General features: G+C 40.6%; 2 protein-coding genes across 6 annotated transcripts in view; both read left to right on the top strand.

Annotated features, from left to right (window-relative positions):
- Nucleotides 1-7,817, top strand: part of LOC139636876 (E3 ubiquitin-protein ligase SMURF2-like) — a 59,731-nt gene extending 51,914 nt beyond the window's left edge. For both annotated transcript variants that reach the window (XM_071505259.1, XM_071505260.1), the window contains exons 13-20: nt 1,021-1,124; nt 1,235-1,349; nt 1,714-1,892; nt 2,648-2,785; nt 2,976-3,096; nt 3,472-3,673; nt 4,117-4,192; nt 4,321-7,817. In XM_071505259.1, the coding sequence (XP_071361360.1) occupies nt 1,021-1,124; nt 1,235-1,349; nt 1,714-1,892; nt 2,648-2,785; nt 2,976-3,096; nt 3,472-3,673; nt 4,117-4,192; nt 4,321-4,420 (1,035 nt within the window). In that variant the 3' untranslated portion in view covers nt 4,421-7,817. The remainder of the gene's footprint in view (nt 1-1,020; nt 1,125-1,234; nt 1,350-1,713; nt 1,893-2,647; nt 2,786-2,975; nt 3,097-3,471; nt 3,674-4,116; nt 4,193-4,320) is intronic.
- Nucleotides 7,818-8,316: 499 nt separating this feature from the next.
- LOC139636878 (uncharacterized) lies at nt 8,317-16,342 on the top strand. 4 transcript variants are annotated; one of them, XM_071505264.1, is made up of 6 exons: nt 8,326-8,677; nt 11,757-11,828; nt 13,742-13,832; nt 14,719-14,806; nt 14,927-15,002; nt 15,105-16,342. In XM_071505264.1, exons 1-6 carry the CDS (start codon nt 8,457-8,459, stop codon nt 15,385-15,387), a joined length of 831 nt encoding a protein of 276 aa, XP_071361365.1. In that variant the 5' UTR covers nt 8,326-8,456; the 3' UTR covers nt 15,388-16,342. The 4 variants fall into 4 exon arrangements, with proteins under 4 accessions (XP_071361367.1, XP_071361365.1, XP_071361363.1 ...); XM_071505262.1 differs by lacking the exon at nt 8,326-8,677 and adding an exon at nt 9,590-10,133; XM_071505263.1 differs by lacking the exon at nt 8,326-8,677 and adding an exon at nt 9,652-10,133 and having other exon boundaries at nt 14,722-14,806.
- Nucleotides 16,343-16,373: the final 31 nt, after the last annotated feature.

The raw sequence follows: 16,373 nt of genomic DNA, 5'->3' as shown, positions 1-16,373 counted from the left end.
CCAACATGTTGATGAGCTGGGTGCATACCTGAGCTCTGTCTCAGCTTTTGCCTGCAGCCTGGTTGTGTGACTGAGGAGATATCATCTGCACCATTATTAGGACTCCATAATATGAGTCTTGAAACTTTGAATCTTGTGTCAGCAGGTTCATCAAATGAATGATGAACACATGTGTGTGTTTAAAAGCATCTTACAGTCTTCTCTGTGCAGCCCAGCTCTGTTATGCTCTCTCAGTTGTAGCACTGCTGTTGTTGCAGCATGAGATTGTTTATTGTGGCGCAGCCTGGACTCCACTGAGAGTACAGACTGGGAGTCAGTCGCTTATGTAATGTAAAAAGGAAACGCACAAACTATTTGCTTAACTGTAACTGTGGGGAGGGGGTGATGAAGGGAGGCAAGAACAGGATTATCAAGATGCACTGGAATGATATTTGTATTCATTTACGTTTAAAACAGTGTGCCTCAGTTTGTACTCATACAGGCCCCATTTTAAAATGTAATTTTGTGTTTCTCCCCATCTCTTTGCACAATTCTTAAATGGTACTAATTTCCAGAAATAAGCTATTGTGACATTTTTTTTTTTTTGGCTGTGCTCCACATGCAAATCCTTGATTTTAAAGAAGTATGTGTCTGTATCTGTAATGACTATATTAGTTCCTGTTCTTATAATTATTCCTATATTATAACTATGTTAACCTCCATAGCTCTATAACCTCAGCGTGACACTTCCCCTAAACTTCGTCTAATCAAAACATCATGACACCGCACACACAGCTGAACAGACAAAGCTGTTTCATTTTATTCCTGCAGTCTTCATCCCACACATCATGAGTACCTGGTATCTCTGAGGGTGTGTGTTGGTGCCATAACAATCTTATTGTCATAACAGTCACACTTCTGCACACACCGTGTACACAAACACAAAGTCACTGCAAATTTGCTATTTTTAATTCACAGAGTGTTACCTTGTGGAGGCCTCCTGCATGATATTAAAGTTTTACTGTGTGTGTTGAACTGCAGGAGTCGTACCGACAGGTGATGAAGATGCGTCCAAAGGATCTCTGGAAAAGACTGATGATCAAATTCAGAGGAGAGGAGGGACTGGACTATGGTGGGGTAGCAAGGTAACTTGTCATGTTTAATTTACCATTTATGTGATTTTAAAAGTCAGCTAACATGTATTTATGATGGTTTTAGCATTAGTTGAAGTACCGTTGCAATCTGTATGTTTTAGGGAATGGTTATACCTGCTGTCCCATGAGATGCTGAACCCCTACTACGGCCTGTTCCAGTACTCCAGAGATGACATCTACACTCTACAGATTAATCCCGACTCTGCTGTCAACCCGGTAGGAATGATTTAGTTTTATATTTATTAATTCTCAAACCTGTAATAGGGATTTATCAGATGTTGACAAAAACATGAAACGTTTGGCATCTTCAGTTGTTCAAGCTAGAGTCAGATTGATTTCAGCTTCATATGATATCAAAAAAAGGTAAAAGAGATTTGTTGTTATAATTACAATTTCATACTGATATAACTTTAGTTTGGAGATTGGATTGGCTCAGTATGTGGACAAATACTTTTTTTTCTTTTCATGCTATAGTTCGATAGAGCAGTGAACTCCTGGTTACACCTCGTAGGTACTGCATTTGTATTAAAACTGATATAACTTAATGCCTTCATATTAATATACCTGGTTTCACCTGCAGGAGCACCTGTCTTACTTCCACTTTGTGGGTCGTATCATGGGAATGGCGGTGTTCCACGGCCACTACATCGACGGAGGCTTCACTCTGCCCTTCTACAAACAGCTGCTGGGAAAACCGATCACGCTGGATGATATGGAGTCCGTCGACCCTGACCTCCACAACAGCCTCGTCTGGATTCTGTAAGACCTTTTCTCCAACCAACCTATTATTTTCTAAATGTTCTACACTGGCAACCTAAAGTTAGAGACAAAACACTATTAACAGTTAAGTGCAAAAGCAATTATCTTGTCAAAACAAGTTGAAATACAGGGTTACCCAACACTTATTGTAAAGTAGCTGTATGTACCAGTAGAACAGTAAAATAACATCTGTGTCATGTGTACAGGACAAAAAAAAGAAGAGAATGTGTCAATATAGACAAAAAGCATTAAAACCAGGATAAAGCACACACACACTTGACTGCTCTGCCCTCAACGGTTTTGCAAAAACCAAACCAATTCTTGTGATTGTGGCGCCCTCTGCTGCCAGATCAGATGAATGTCTGACATCCATCTCCTGCACGTTGCACCAGTGTTTTAAAACATGTGCATGCTGTGTCGTTCTTATCCTGATAGGACCTAAAACTTCATACTTTTCACAATGTCACCTGTTCTTGTGACTCTTCAGTTGTAATTCTTGCTGAGTCATCACTGACCATTTAAAGTTTAATGAGGAAAAAAATGTGCAAGTGAAAATTAATTACAGCAAGTGAAAGAAACCTGTGAAAACTCAAGAGCCAATCAGTTGCAAAGAACGATCACAATAAAACACAGTATACTTTGAATATGTTTGTCTGTTGATGTTGGCTCCAGATTGCTCCTCTGTCTTTGTTGTGTTAAATAAAATTGAGAGCTGATTCCTCTTGTGACGCACTGTCCGTTCTCTCTCTGCTCAGGGACAATGACATCACCGGCGTCCTGGACCACACTTTCTGTGTAGAGCACAACGCCTACGGAGAAATCATCCAGCATGAACTGAAACCCAACGGCAAGAGTGTTCCTGTCACAGAGGACACCAAGAAGGAGTATGTTAGGTATGAAGAAGGATGAACATGTTGTACACACAAAAACGAGGATGTGACAACATTTTCTCACATTTTCACCGTATTCACACTGGTTTTCAGAGGCAGTGCAGACTGTCACATTGCCTTTAATTCAATGTCATGATGATTAATCTGTATTTTACTGTTTCTCACCTTCCCTCCTCTCTCTTCTTCTCTGCAGGTTGTATGTGAACTGGCGTTTCCTACATGGCATCGAGGCTCAGTTTCTGGCCCTGCAGAAAGGCTTCAATGAGGTTATCCCCGAACACCTTCTCAAAGCCTTTGATGAGAAGGAACTGGAGGTACAGTAGAAAACACTTTCAAGATCAGAGTCATCACATTATGTATGCACTGAATCCACACACACAGAACCAGATCGCTCATTTACCTTTGTGCTTTATTTTTACTGTTTTATGGTGTAAGGTTTGGTATGGTACTAACTTTAGCAAATATATTTACATTTTAACATCATCCATATTTACGTACACACATTACACATGACTACCACCTAATACAGGATAAATAAAATACATAACAAACTCAATAGATAATATAAAAGCCCAAACTTAACCACTTATCCATCTTCCACAACAGAAAATACAACAATTTGGGGCAAACTATATTGATTTATTACCTAAAAATGAACTTGTAATAATATTAAAATCTCCTACTTTCAGCTGATAGTGTGTGGCCTGGGAAAGATCGACATCACAGACTGGAAGTCCAACACCCGTCTGAAGCACTGCACCCCTGACAGCAACATTGTCAAGTGGTTTTGGAAAGCTGTGGAGTCATTTGACGAGGAGAGGAGGGCCAGACTACTGCAGTTTGTTACTGGCTCATCCAGAGTCCCACTGCAAGGCTTCAAGGCTTTGCAGGGTATGTATCTGACTGTGTGTGTTAACATGTCTTCTAATTCATTCTTTCAGAAACTTTGACACTGTTTACTGTCCATTCTCTATAATAAGTGGGTATTGAGTTTGAATACCTCAAAGACAAACAACTGATTATTGTGTTTGCAGTCAAAAACTGCAGCTCCTGTTAGACTATGGCAACCATTGTGTGGATAGGACTAATGACACATATTGTAATGCTCAGATATTATATATCTTGGAATACAAAAAATTCCAGGAGCACGTTTAAGCTCTTTCAGAAGACAAGTGAAAGAAACCCTGTGATAAAAACTTGTCTGGCATAGCTAGTTGAACCCGGGCTGGACCGCAGAGAGAGCAGGACTTTACAAGCTGAGATGATGGTGGGAAACTTACCAGTGAATTTGCTGCTAAACTGCAGCTGATGGATACTTTGTGTTTTGACTGCAGGTGCTGCTGGGCCCAGACTCTTCACCATTCATCAGATCGATGCCAACACCAACAATCTGCCCAAAGCCCATACCTGGTGTGTGTCACCTGCACCTGCAGACTCAAACGCATTTGCACACACACACGCTTTTTATCACGGTAAAGACAAACAGCAACTTTCAGTCTTTCATAGCTTCATTCATGTGAACTCTCTCTTCCCTCCAGCTTCAATCGGATTGACATTCCGCCCTATGAGAGCTACGACAAGCTGTACGACAAGCTGCTGACGGCGATCGAGGAGACCTGTGGCTTCGCTGTGGAATAAGAGACACATTGGAGAGTGTGTTTGTGCGTGAACATGTTTAACTGTGTGCAGGACTCTGATAGATTATTATTCCAAATTCGACATCAATTAGTATCAATTAGAGCCTGATACGTACGTCTTTGACCAGCCTGCAGTCTTCCTCCTCTCTCACCGCTGTCCAAATACTTCTCTTATAGATATCTGTTTGAACAGCTGCGAGAGAGTCAACCCATCCTTTTTTTTTTTTTTTTTTTGTAGCTCATATGAAAGATCATATGATAGAGAGCAAATTAGGAGCTGTTATGAGCCGCTGCATTTCTTTAAACAATTTAGATTTTTAACATTTTCCATGGGCAGTTTTGTTATTGTTTTGTTTCTTGTTGACTTCATTTGCAATCAGAAAAAAACACGGTGAAAAGAACCCCAATACCTGGTCATCTCACTTTGAATTGAATCAAATCAGGAAGCGGTTTATCAACACACAGTTCAGTATCTTACAAAAATGTTTTTGGATGCATTTGAGAACAGTGAGTCACTATTTTGTTTTGCAATTTGATCAGATTTTTTTTCTTTTTTTTTTTTTTATTGTCATGCTACTGAATCTTTAACATTACAGGTAGCCATATCTTGCCCTTAGTAGCCATCTTAACCACAACCAATACACCCTCTAGTTCTCATGGTTGCAGAGTTGGTGTGCTTCATCTTGTAGGAGCGCCACAAATTCGTCCTACCTCAGTGTAATGCTTTGGCATTTGGAGGGTTTCATTCCAAAATGCTACGTGTCATCTTTTGTAAAAGTTTGTAGCTGATGTAATTCAAATTCGGAATAGAAATGTTTTAGTTTTTACAGCAATGCTCCATTATTAGTTCAGTTTTTATACCAGCATTCATTTTGTACCTGGAGGAACTTAGAATTTATATAGTGGATGTATCATTTTGAAATGGAACTCATGGCTGACTTGGATGTACAGTAGGTCTGATGTTTTGTGGCGTTTTTGAGTCGAGCTTGTGGCAGTTGCTCAAAGATGAGGGATGGACTCTGGTAAAGAAGAAGGCATAAATCTTTTTTTTTTTTTTTCTTCTTCCCTGGATCACTGCATGCTGTGGCCACGGCTCTTGTAAACATGTGTCTGTGTGTTTTTGCATGTGTACACAAATTAACATTTGTATGGAAGGAAGGTAGACATTTTGTAAATGAGTTCCCCTTCAACTCTACTATCACAGTATCCTGTATATGTTGCTGCGAAGCTGATTGAAGCTCACTGTTTGAGCCTGGTTCGTCTTCCTTTTCTCTTATTTGTCTCCAGCAGTTACAAGTATGCATGTTTTTTTTCCATCCTATCCAACCAAGCTTAACTCAGCAGAACTTCCTCTCAGATCATATGTGAAAAGGGCGCAACTGTCCTCGGGACCAGGCTTGATTAAAAAGCCTTTCAAGGCAGATGTCTATTTTCAGTCACAGGCAGAAGTATTTCTTTCTCTCTCTCTTGTCACTTTAGAGCACTTTACAAACTGAGCAGTGATGGCAGGAGTGCTTTCTTCATGTTAGATTAAAATATATCATGTTTCTTTTGCTATACAACTACATTAGAAATATACAGAGTAAAAAGTATCTATACACTTGTAATTTTTGAGTATATATGTACAAATACATAGCTATTTTGTATATTGTTGCTTGTTCTTTCTGTTCAATTTAAATGCAAGCATGTTGGTGTCTGTCACAGACCTCTTTGCATTCTCAGGTGAAGTTGTTCTCTTTTTTTTTTTTTCTTTTTCTTTTTTGTTATTTTTTATTTTAAGTTCATTAGGCTAGTGTGTGATGAGGGGTAAAACTGGTTTTAATGGAAACTATATTTCATAGGCCTTGTCTTTAAACCCATGTTAGATTGTAAAACTTGGCAGTTTAAAGTGAGATTTTGTTTTGATCAATCACATTCGCTTTTTGACACACACACATACCTTCATGGGAGAACAAGAAAGGCCATATTTGCTGCTCTGGACATCTGCATCACCACTGAATACCAAACAGCACAGACAACCATATTATTTCATATGCACAAGAGCAGTATGTTTGCAGCATGAATTTTTAAAAGCGAGGAAGTAGCCTGAATGCTGTTGGTGGCCTCACATCCTCAGGGCTGCAAATGTGGGTGGTTGACTGCTGCTGAACTCCTCGGTGCTACCCGGTGAAAATGTTCAACCCAAATGCAAAGTCAGTAAAAACCAGAGAGGCAACAGTGAGGAGCACCTCCGTCACCAGAGCCTCTATCCAAAAAAAAAAAAAAAAAAGAAAAAACCCTGCATGAATGGATGCTCGAGAGATCAAGCCTATTTATTTGCTTAATTATGACTCGTAGAAAACTTGTTGAATTGGTAAATCACTTAAATGTTTTTTTTATAAATGTATCTGCCTGCATTTGCAACCATGAACAGTTTATCAGCTGATACTCAGAAAACTTTTTTTTTTTTTTATTTTGTGGTCATGAGACAAAGCAAACAAAATAGAGTACATTCAAAACAGTTGTCTTTGTACAGTTACAGAGAATTTATTCGATTTTACTTTTAATAACTCGACTCAGAGACAGAAAAGAAAAGCATTACAAGATTTTTTGCACACTTTATGCATACTTGGGCTCCAAGTTATAATCAGACACTTCCTTCTATTTACCAAATAGTTAATGGACTGATTGATTTTATTGTAGATAACATATATACACACACATGCTCTTGATATGCACACATGTATGTTTGTCCAGTGCACACAGTCCTCTTCTGGTCTTTGTTATTTTTTTTTTGTTGGCACCAAGTTCTCTGGCTGGTTCAGTCTTCAGTGCAAAAGTTGTGGGGGTTGAGTTACTTCCAGACAGGGAGAAACCACAGTTCTCCCCAGTTAAGCAGCCAAATTGGTCACACATCAAATAAAAATATTAAATTGCAGGTCATTGTTAACTTTATCAAGCTTTGATGGAAAGACATTTTTGTCTACTGTGATTGATCTGATTCATTTACTTGAATAAATTGGAAGACAACTCTGATTAAAAATGTGTATTATAATGATGGCTTAATTGGTTCTCTCTCTATCCCCACACTTTTAAGCACAAATTTACAGTTTAATGTGCAAATTGTGTGTGTCAGTGTGTGTAAGTGATTTTTGATTGAATTCAGTACAAAACAGAAAAAAAACAAACTTTTTTTTAACTGCACCATGTTTTATTTCTTTTGATTCTCTACCTGTTTTGTATTTATTATTACAGTATACGTGTTCATAGTTTTTCACATCAGCTGCTCTGTGAGCTTGTAACTGACACCTGTACATAAGGACAATAAAGAAGCAATGTAATAAACCTCTTGTACCCTAGCAGAAAGCTGAGCAATAAAACTATGCTGTTTGGACCTCACAGCATTATGTTTTATAGAACCACATGTATTACTGTCTTTTTTTTTCTGCAGCTTAATTGAGACAATTTTAATATGGTGTAAATGATGTTTGTGGTGAACAGATTAAAATGAAAATGAAAAAGGTTTGAGTTTGGAGCAATATGAGTACGGTCATGTCTAAAGATGAGTCATTCAAAGTCTTTTTAAGTGGCAATAAACTTGTTTTTACTTTGTTTTACTTTATATTTTATTGTAAATTATTCTAATTTTACATATATAATCATTATAATTTATAGTGTTAATATAATGTAAAGGCTGACACCATCGGTTTATAGATTGGTTCTTTTTTTGCAAACTTTATTGAAATATCTCAATTTTACAAATTAAGTGGCATAATAACGTGAACACAATACAAACAGGCAAAGGACAAGCAATAAAAACACAAATGATAAAATAAGAAAAAAAAGACAAAGAAGTGAAGGAAACGATAGAAAATAATAAAAGATAAATTAAGATAAACGATTTTATACATCAGATTGGTTCCTTGTAAACCTCGTTTTTTTATCAATTATATCTGCCACCGGAATCTCGCGAGAAAACGACGGGTCGATTTACGGCACAACGGAAGTGCGTCTTCCGGTGTGCAACCAAAACAACAGTCCTCCGTTGGTTGGCGGAGATGGCCGACGGTGGAACAACTGACCGAGCTGCACAAACTCTGCCCGAGAAAAGAAGAAGACCCTGGTGGTCGGCGGAGGCGAAGGAGGCGAAGAGGGAGAGCGACAGGAACCGGGGTGAAACCAGAGTGAGGCCCGGACGAGCATTCACTCGGTGGAGAGAGCTCCGGAAGTCGAGAGGATTCAAAAGCGACATTCAGTTGGCATCATTCCTGCTCGACCAGTAAGTCACAACCTGCCGACTTATTCTCACGGTTCTGAGGAGAACGGAAAGAGGCTCGTAATTAATCTTTAACTTTGCTTCAGATGTCGACAGCAGCAGCAAAGGGGTACAGTGCCTCTCTCACGGAGGAGAAATCAAGTCATTCAATATTAAATTATGTTGTGTTTTTTTACATTTTATACGTCCCACCAACTCCCACATCTCAAGATGTAGATGTATTTATATTCTGCATCAAACTTCAGTCCTTTACCCGCCCAGAGCTGCGTCCCGTGGTGTAAAGCAGCGCCAGCGTTTTGATAATATTTTCATCGTTTCTCTAATTTTACTGCAGTTAGCATGCTAACCAGCTAGCCGCGACCCGTGCTACCTCCAACGATCACTGTCTGGTCTCCAGCTGCCCTCCCAGCCCCGCCGCCCTCCCAGCCCCGCCTGTGCAGAGGGATTTTGTGAGACGGTTTCGCGGGTATAAACTAGGATTTCAGCAGAGCAGAGGAGTAAACGTGGAGTCAACATGTAGCGTCAATGCACCGCGTTTCTGTCACAAGTTCAAACTTGTAAATTAAGTCAGCATCATTGGAATTTTTGCTGTATTAAAATACAACACATGTAAACACAAAGAGCAGGAGAGATGCAAACAGATAAAGAGGTTAAACTGGTGTTTTGTAGAAATCTGTTACGAGTGTACTTCCTGTAGCGACAGCACCTACAATTTGTACCCATCGCTACAAAGTGAAGGTGCCATATTCATGTTTTTGCATATATACGGTTTTTAGGTTTTGGTTTCAGAATCAAACTCAATTCCTTGCATGCAATTCCTGCATGATAGCATGCTACTGAAGTTAGCATGCTACTGAAGTTAGCATGCTAGCCCCGCCCACCCCGTACTTGTGGATCACTGTAGCGTCCGATGATCTGGCCACGGTTCAGCATGAGGGGATGGAGAAGTACGGAGGCCCAGAGGGCGTAATATAACCTCTCGATCTGTATATAAAAATATACAGAGATCTCCATTTTAAATAAACCCAAACAAGACTTTGAATCGTCTGTGTAAAAGTGGTACACATCATAGTCCGTGACCTACGAAATTAACTCACTGGACGTGTTGTGATGACGTCATCGCGCCGGGAATAACAAACATGGCGCCTGGAGCTCCCAAAAAGTCCGTGAATGCAGACTCTCCGGTGAAGAAGAGGAGGGTCAGGTCGGAGGAAGGCCGGCGTGCTAAGAAAGAAAGCGACAGAAGGCGCAGCAAGACGAGAATAACAATCGGTGCCGCAATTACAAAGTGGCAGCAAGTGAAGAGACGATACGGCGTCAAAAGCGACCCAAAGATGGCTTTGATTCCGCTGGACAGCTGTGTGAGCGGCGCCGCTCTGCACCGCCGCAGCGACGTGAACGTGGCCGGAGCGTCACCGCTGCGACGCCGATCTCATGTGGAGACGTGTGATGTGTCTCCGTTAGTGTGTCTCCGTTAGTGTGTGTCCTTTAGTGTGTCTCCTTTAGTGTGTCTCCGTTAGTGTCTCCGTTAGTGTGTGTCCTTTAGTGTGTCTCCGTTAGTGTGTCTCCGTTAGTGTGTGTCCTTTAGTGTGTCTCCGTTAGTGTGTGTCCGTTAGTGTGTGTCCTTTAGTGTGTCTCCTTTAGTGTCTCCGTTAGTGTGTCCTTTAGTGTGTCTCCGTTAGTGTGTCTCCGTTAGTGTGTCTCCGTTAGTGTGTCCTTTAGTGTGTCTCCGTTAGTGTGTCTCCGTTAGTGTGTCTCCGTTAGTGTGTGTCCTTTAGTGTGTCTCCGTTAGTGTGTGTCCTTTAGTGTGTGTCCGTTAGTGTGTGTCCTTTAGTGTGTCTCCTTTAGTGTCTCCGTTAGTGTGTCCTTTAGTGTGTCTCCGTTAGTGTGTCTCCGTTAGTGTGTCCTTTAGTGTGTCTCCGTTAGTGTGTCTCCGTTAGTGTGTCTCCGTTAGTGTGTCTCCTTTAGTGTGTCTCCGTTAGTGTGTGTCCTTTAGTGTGTCTCCGTTAGTGTCTCCGTTAGTGTGTCTCCTTTAGTGTGTCTCCGTTAGTGTGTCTCCTTTAGTGTGTCTCCTTTAGTGTGTCTCCGTTAGTGTGTCTCCTTTAGTGTGTCTCCTTTAGTGTGTCTCCTTTAGTGTGTGTCCGTTAGTGTGTGTCCTTTAGTGTCTCCTTTAGTGTGTCTCCGTTAGTGTGTCTCCGTTAGTGTGTCCTTTAGTGTGTCTCCGTTAGTGTGTCCTTTAGTGTGTCTCCGTTAGTGTGTCTCCGTTAGTGTGTGTCCTTTAGTGTGTCTCCTTTAGTGTGTCTCCGTTAGTGTGTCTCCGTTAGTGTGTCTCCTTTAGTGTGTCTCCTTTAGTGTGTCTCCTTTAGTGTGTCTCCGTTAGTGTGTGTCCGTTAGTGTGTGTCCGTTAGTGTGTCTCTTTTAGTGTCTCCGTTAGTGTGTCTCCGTTAGTGTGTCTCTTTTAGTGTCTCCGTTAGTGTGTCTCCGTTAGTGTGTCTCCGTTAGTGTGTCTCTTTTAGTGTCTCCGTTAGTGTGTGTCCTTTAGTGTGTGTCCTTTAGTGTGTGTCCTTTAGTGTGTCCTTTAGTGTGTCCGTTAGTGTCTCCGTTAGTGTGTCCTTTAGTGTGTCTCCTTTAGTGTGTCTCCTTTAGTGTGTCCTTTAGTGTGTCCTTTAGTGTGTCTCCTTTAGTGTGTCCCCTTTAGTGTCCCCTTTAGTGTGTCCTTTAGTGTGTCTCCTTTAGTGTGTGTCCTTTAGTGTGTCTCCTTTAGTGTGTCCTTTAGTGTGTCTCCGTTAGTGTGTCTCCGTTAGTGTGTCTCCTTTAGTGTGTCCTTTAGTGTGTCCTTTAGTGTGTGTCCTTTAGTGTCTCTCCTTTAGTGTGTCTCCTTTAGTGTGTGTCCTTTAGTGTGTGTCCTTTAGTGTCTCTCCTTTAGTGTGTCTCCTTTAGTGTGTGTCCTTTAGTGTGTCTCCTTTAGTGTGTGTCCTTTAGTGTCTCTCCTTTAGTGTGTCTCCTTTAGTGTGTGTCCTTTAGTGTGTCTCCGTTAACAGAAAACATGACTCAACTCACGCACGTGTCTTTATGGCTGTAGTTATCTTCGGACCAGGTCGGGGAGTCGACCTGAGCCGCCCAGACCTGACAGATGTTCTTCAGCTGAGACCTGGTGAGTGAGGGGGGGGGGTCTGAGTTCTGTTGGTACCACCTTCTGATAAAGCACCAACATATCACGGATTGGGGGGGGGGGGGGGGGGGGGGGGGGGTCTGAGTTCTGTTGGTACCACCTTCTGATAAAGCACCAACATATCACAGATTTGGGGGGGGGGGGGGGGGGGGGGTCTGAGTTCTGTTGGTACCACCTTCTGATAAAGCACCAACATATAGGCTCACAGGTGAGACAAGGAGAGGAACTTTGGGCCAATAAAAAGAGAGAACTGCTGTTGACTGTTGCTGTGCACACAGGTGTAATCTGATCCTGCACAGTGTAAAGCTTCCATTAATAGATGTAAGTTGTACTTTGTGTTTAAATTCTACTGCAAGAGATTAAACATCCAAGTGAAGGTAGAGGCCTCTCCTAACTAATCCTTAATAAACATCATGTACTTTGTTGTATGTAATTTGTTTAAGCATTCTAACATTCATTCTGTTATTATATAGTCAGAATTTCCAGCTTGTTGTCTAAGATCGTGCTTACAGTTAACCTGATGGTTGCTGATCCATTCTTGATTTATTTCAGTGTGTTTTTCTGGAGGAGCCAACCCTCCCAGCATCCTAGGACATAACACAATATATTAGGGGATATGCAGCTGTGTCGTGTAGTGCTTATTTTTCCAGATGTTGCCGTGATCCGTGATGTTGCCAGCTATGAGGGAAGTCTGGCAAACTTTACTCCTAAACATTTTCAAATCACAACTCCAGCAGCGTCTCGCTTGTGGTGCCTTCAGTGAGATGGACATGCAGGTCACTGCGTTGAAATAATTGTGCTTTCCAAACAAAAGTTGCTGATGAGTTGGTTTATGTTTGCTCTTGTATCTCCACATGTGGCGTATAGAACCTGCTCTGGTTATTCTGCACAGAGACTAGCATCTGTTGTCCGAGTGTGTGTTCGGTTGTATGTGAAAGGGGGCGGGAAATCAAATCTGATGTAAGAGCATCTCTCCGTACAGACACACTGAAAGACCTGACTTGGATCAGTGTTGAGGGGCCTCGTTTGGAGGACTTTGGTGCAAGAGAGAGCGTCGCGAGCTGGTTCTCCTAAGGTCAAAGAGCAAGACGGACACGCTGCAGGTGTTGAATGTCATTGAATTTGATTTATTTATTTGAGTTTGTCAAGTATTTTACTCTTAAGTTTATTTATGCAAATTATTTGTGAGTGTGATTTCTTGTGCTGTGGTTTAAATAAAGAAAAATCATTTATCTGCACATTTTTTATTCCTGTTTACAATTAGTGAAATGATCTGTTAAGAAATTACCATTGTGAAGGGGAAGTGTTGAAATAGGTAACGCTTAAATGATATTATTGTGGCAGCTAAATGACAAAGTCAGGTGCAGCAGTGCAGCCAATGTAAACATTGAGTCTGGAATCCTGTTAACCATTAAAAATGATTCATCAAGTAATAATCACTGATTACAGCTTTACATAAATATAAATATTTAATGCTTTATCAGAAAGTGGTACCATTTAATTTTTAGTAGTGCAAACATTACTGTGTGTTTAATCATTCATATTATAGCTGTTATTTTTACTTTGTTATTTTTAAGTACAGATCTAACGTTTGATAACTGATCATGATTAATGAATGATAGTAAAACATGTAAATCTTTATTGGTGCAAAAGACAGAAACAGATAGAAGCTGGACTGGGTTAGAGATGCGTGAAGGTGTTTCACCTCAGCTGAGAAGCCTCTTCACGTATCTACAACCACGACCAGCTGCCCTTGATTCAACTTTCCTCTGATAACCATGACCTGAATGACTGAGAATCTTCAGACAAACTAAAGAAACCCACCACCTGCCTGAATACAACTATGTGCAGGTAAAACTAATTCATACCCTTGTGCTTCTTTGTCGTTTGTTTAGTGAAAGTATGAATTCGGAATACCCCTTTCTGAGTTCACCATATGAAGAAAAATGGGCTGCTCCCTTTGTCCAGTCATCTGAAAATGGAAAGGTAAAACGTGACTCTGACTTTTATTTCTTGTACAGCTGAAACATTAACCAGCAGAAAATTAATCACATACTATTCTGATGATTTTGTCTTAGTTATATTTGTTCTACCAGAACAGCAAACGTTCTCTGGCTGCAACTTCTCTCTTTTATATCGTTATAAACTGAGATTATTTGGGTTTTGGAAAAATAAGCAGTTTAAAGACATCACCTTACACTGAGAGCTTTGGAAGACCAATTTTTAATATTCCTAATGCTTAATGGATTTATTGAAAATATCTCTAGATTAACTGATAATGAAAATGAATGTTAATTACAATGGACCAGATTTATAAAAAGTGGAACATTGGATGATTGCTGAACTTGGATTTCCTCACTGAAAACCATTCGTCTCATCTCCAGCTCCAAAGCAGCACATCCCACAGATATGGTTTCACTGATTTGTACTTTAATTAATTTAAAGCACATACAGTACATACAGAAGATGCAAACAATATTCCTACCTAATGTGTACTGTAATTCAAGACAAGTAATCCATTTTTAGCATCCTGTGTGGAATGTCTTGCTATTTGTGGCACTTGAATTTCAGCAGCTTTGAGTTTGCCTTCTGTATCACACTAAAATGATGCAACTAGTTTGCAAATTGCAAGGTAAATCTGACTGACTCACTTTAATTAAAGAAAACAATCTGGTTTTGTGTTGGGTTTGACAGTTTCAGTTTCAGCCACAAATGTCAGCTCACTGCGCCGTTTTTCACTGTTTTGCACTGACTGCACAGTTTTTGAAGCTGTCTCTCTATTGCCAAGTTCTGCTGAAATATTTGTTGTGCTGTATAAATACAACTGTGGCACCTGTTTCCACTGAGCTGTGTGCTGATAAATTTCTTTAAGGAGCCAGGGACAAAAGATGCAGCTCTTCAAAGATCAGAAAGTCACGACGAGTGGTCGACAACCAGACAGTCACAAAATAATGAAAGTGGTGAGTCAACTTCTTAAGTCCTTCTTCAGCAAAAAAAAAAAAATCTGAAGATTGCAAGCAATTGTTTGTAAGTAAGGTGAAGTACTAACTGTTGTCTGTTTAAAATGGATCCACACACAGATGATCAAGAAGACGATGAAGAATTCAGCACCTCGTTAAGTGTGGGAGACGGACGTTACCTTGTGGACCTGGGAAGGTATGATGTGATGCTGATAAGATTTCCTCAGTCCTTCTCACCCTCATCATCTGCAGTTTTCAGTGTTGGGCTGAACAGTTGCATCTTGTCTGACTCCCTCAGCTCCTCAGAGTTCATCGTTGATGAAGAGTGCATCCTCCAGCTGTTCAAGTCATGTCGAGAATGCAACAAACAATGTTCAGTGAGAAAACGTGTCCAAGGACTAAAGCTGGTTGTTTACCAGGCGTGCTGTTTCTGTGAAAGCCGCTATACATGGACTAACCTGCCAGATGAAGATGAAGATGACGGCAGCGGCAAAGACGACGGTGAGCTCCAGATCAATGGGAAAGACACAGCACACGGACAGACGGACACAGCAGTGTCACCGCGCAGGAACACCAGCTGAGACCTGATGCTCTGAGTGGACGGTGGTTGCACTGGGATTTCACTGAACCATGAATGTTCCCGTTTTTGTTTTCACCTGTGATGCAGCTGGACGTCTGGTTTTTCTCCGCCTCACTTATTTACTGCTGCCGTCACAGGTTTAAAGAACCGTCTGACGCAAACTGGAGGGTGTTTACCTCAGTGACATCACTGCTATGGTGAACAGTTAAATCACTGTTAGTGGTTGTGAGTTGGAGCTGTTGCAACAAACCTACACAGCAAACAGCAAAGATGAGCCGTTCTCCTAACCTTCCTTTGAACATTTTTTTTTTTTTTGGAAGATTCCCTCCTTCAAATTCATCATCTGCTCATTTGTAGTTCCACAGTACACAGCTGCTTGAACAAGGATGTGTATTAATAAAAATATTAAAATGACTCATTTTTCAGTATTAGTGGTTAAACTAAAGACCCGCGTCCCACCTGGCATTAACACGTGATCTGTATGTGCCATGTTTGTTGACCGGTTGGTCAGATCCACAGAGCTTATTTGCATATTGAGATGTGATTACAGTGCAGGCAGAAATCATCGTAACGGGAACAGTTAGTACCAGGAACAAGAGCGAAGACCTGCAGATCGGATGTTGTTATCCAGATACAGATGCCATGTTACTACCAGGTGTTAATGGGCCCCAAATTTTAAGCTGTCAGTTCACTGTTTTCTGAGCCATTATCTTAAAAAAAATCCTCTTCATTTTATGCAGAAACTAGCATTCAGTTAATACAGGTATTACTGACGCCACCATTTTTATTTTTTTAAGATTTAAAGCTTTGATTTGATATGAAATTTACAGATATGTCTCGATTCATCTGCAACTGCTTCATTACATGATTTGTTCACTGTTACTTTATATGTTTTTGATACTTTGTTCAAGTGTGTTGAAATAAGCTTTAATCTAAATAAAATACTCAAACAGTGACCTGCACCTCATGGAAATAATGTAGACACAT

Source organism: Trachinotus anak, unplaced genomic scaffold (assembly GCF_046630095.1).
Source record: "Trachinotus anak isolate AG129_WGS33_773 ecotype Australia unplaced genomic scaffold, CSIRO_AGI_Tana_v1 ptg000019l, whole genome shotgun sequence".
In the NCBI taxonomy this organism is placed as follows: domain Eukaryota; kingdom Metazoa; phylum Chordata; class Actinopteri; order Carangiformes; family Carangidae; genus Trachinotus; species Trachinotus anak.
This window is presented reverse-complemented; position numbering and strand designations above follow the sequence as displayed.

Excerpts from the sequence above, each read along its gene's own strand:
- LOC139636878 (XM_071505262.1), top strand. The coding sequence starts at position 9,814 with ATGGCGCCTGGAGCTCCCAAAAAGTCCGTGAATGCAGACTCTCCGGTG. Across the intron at positions 13,833-14,718 it reads AGTCATCTGAAAATGGAAAG|GAGCCAGGGACAAAAGATGC; the intron begins GTAAAACGTGAC and ends AATTTCTTTAAG. Across the intron at positions 14,807-14,926 it reads GTCACAAAATAATGAAAGTG|ATGATCAAGAAGACGATGAA; the intron begins GTGAGTCAACTT and ends ATCCACACACAG.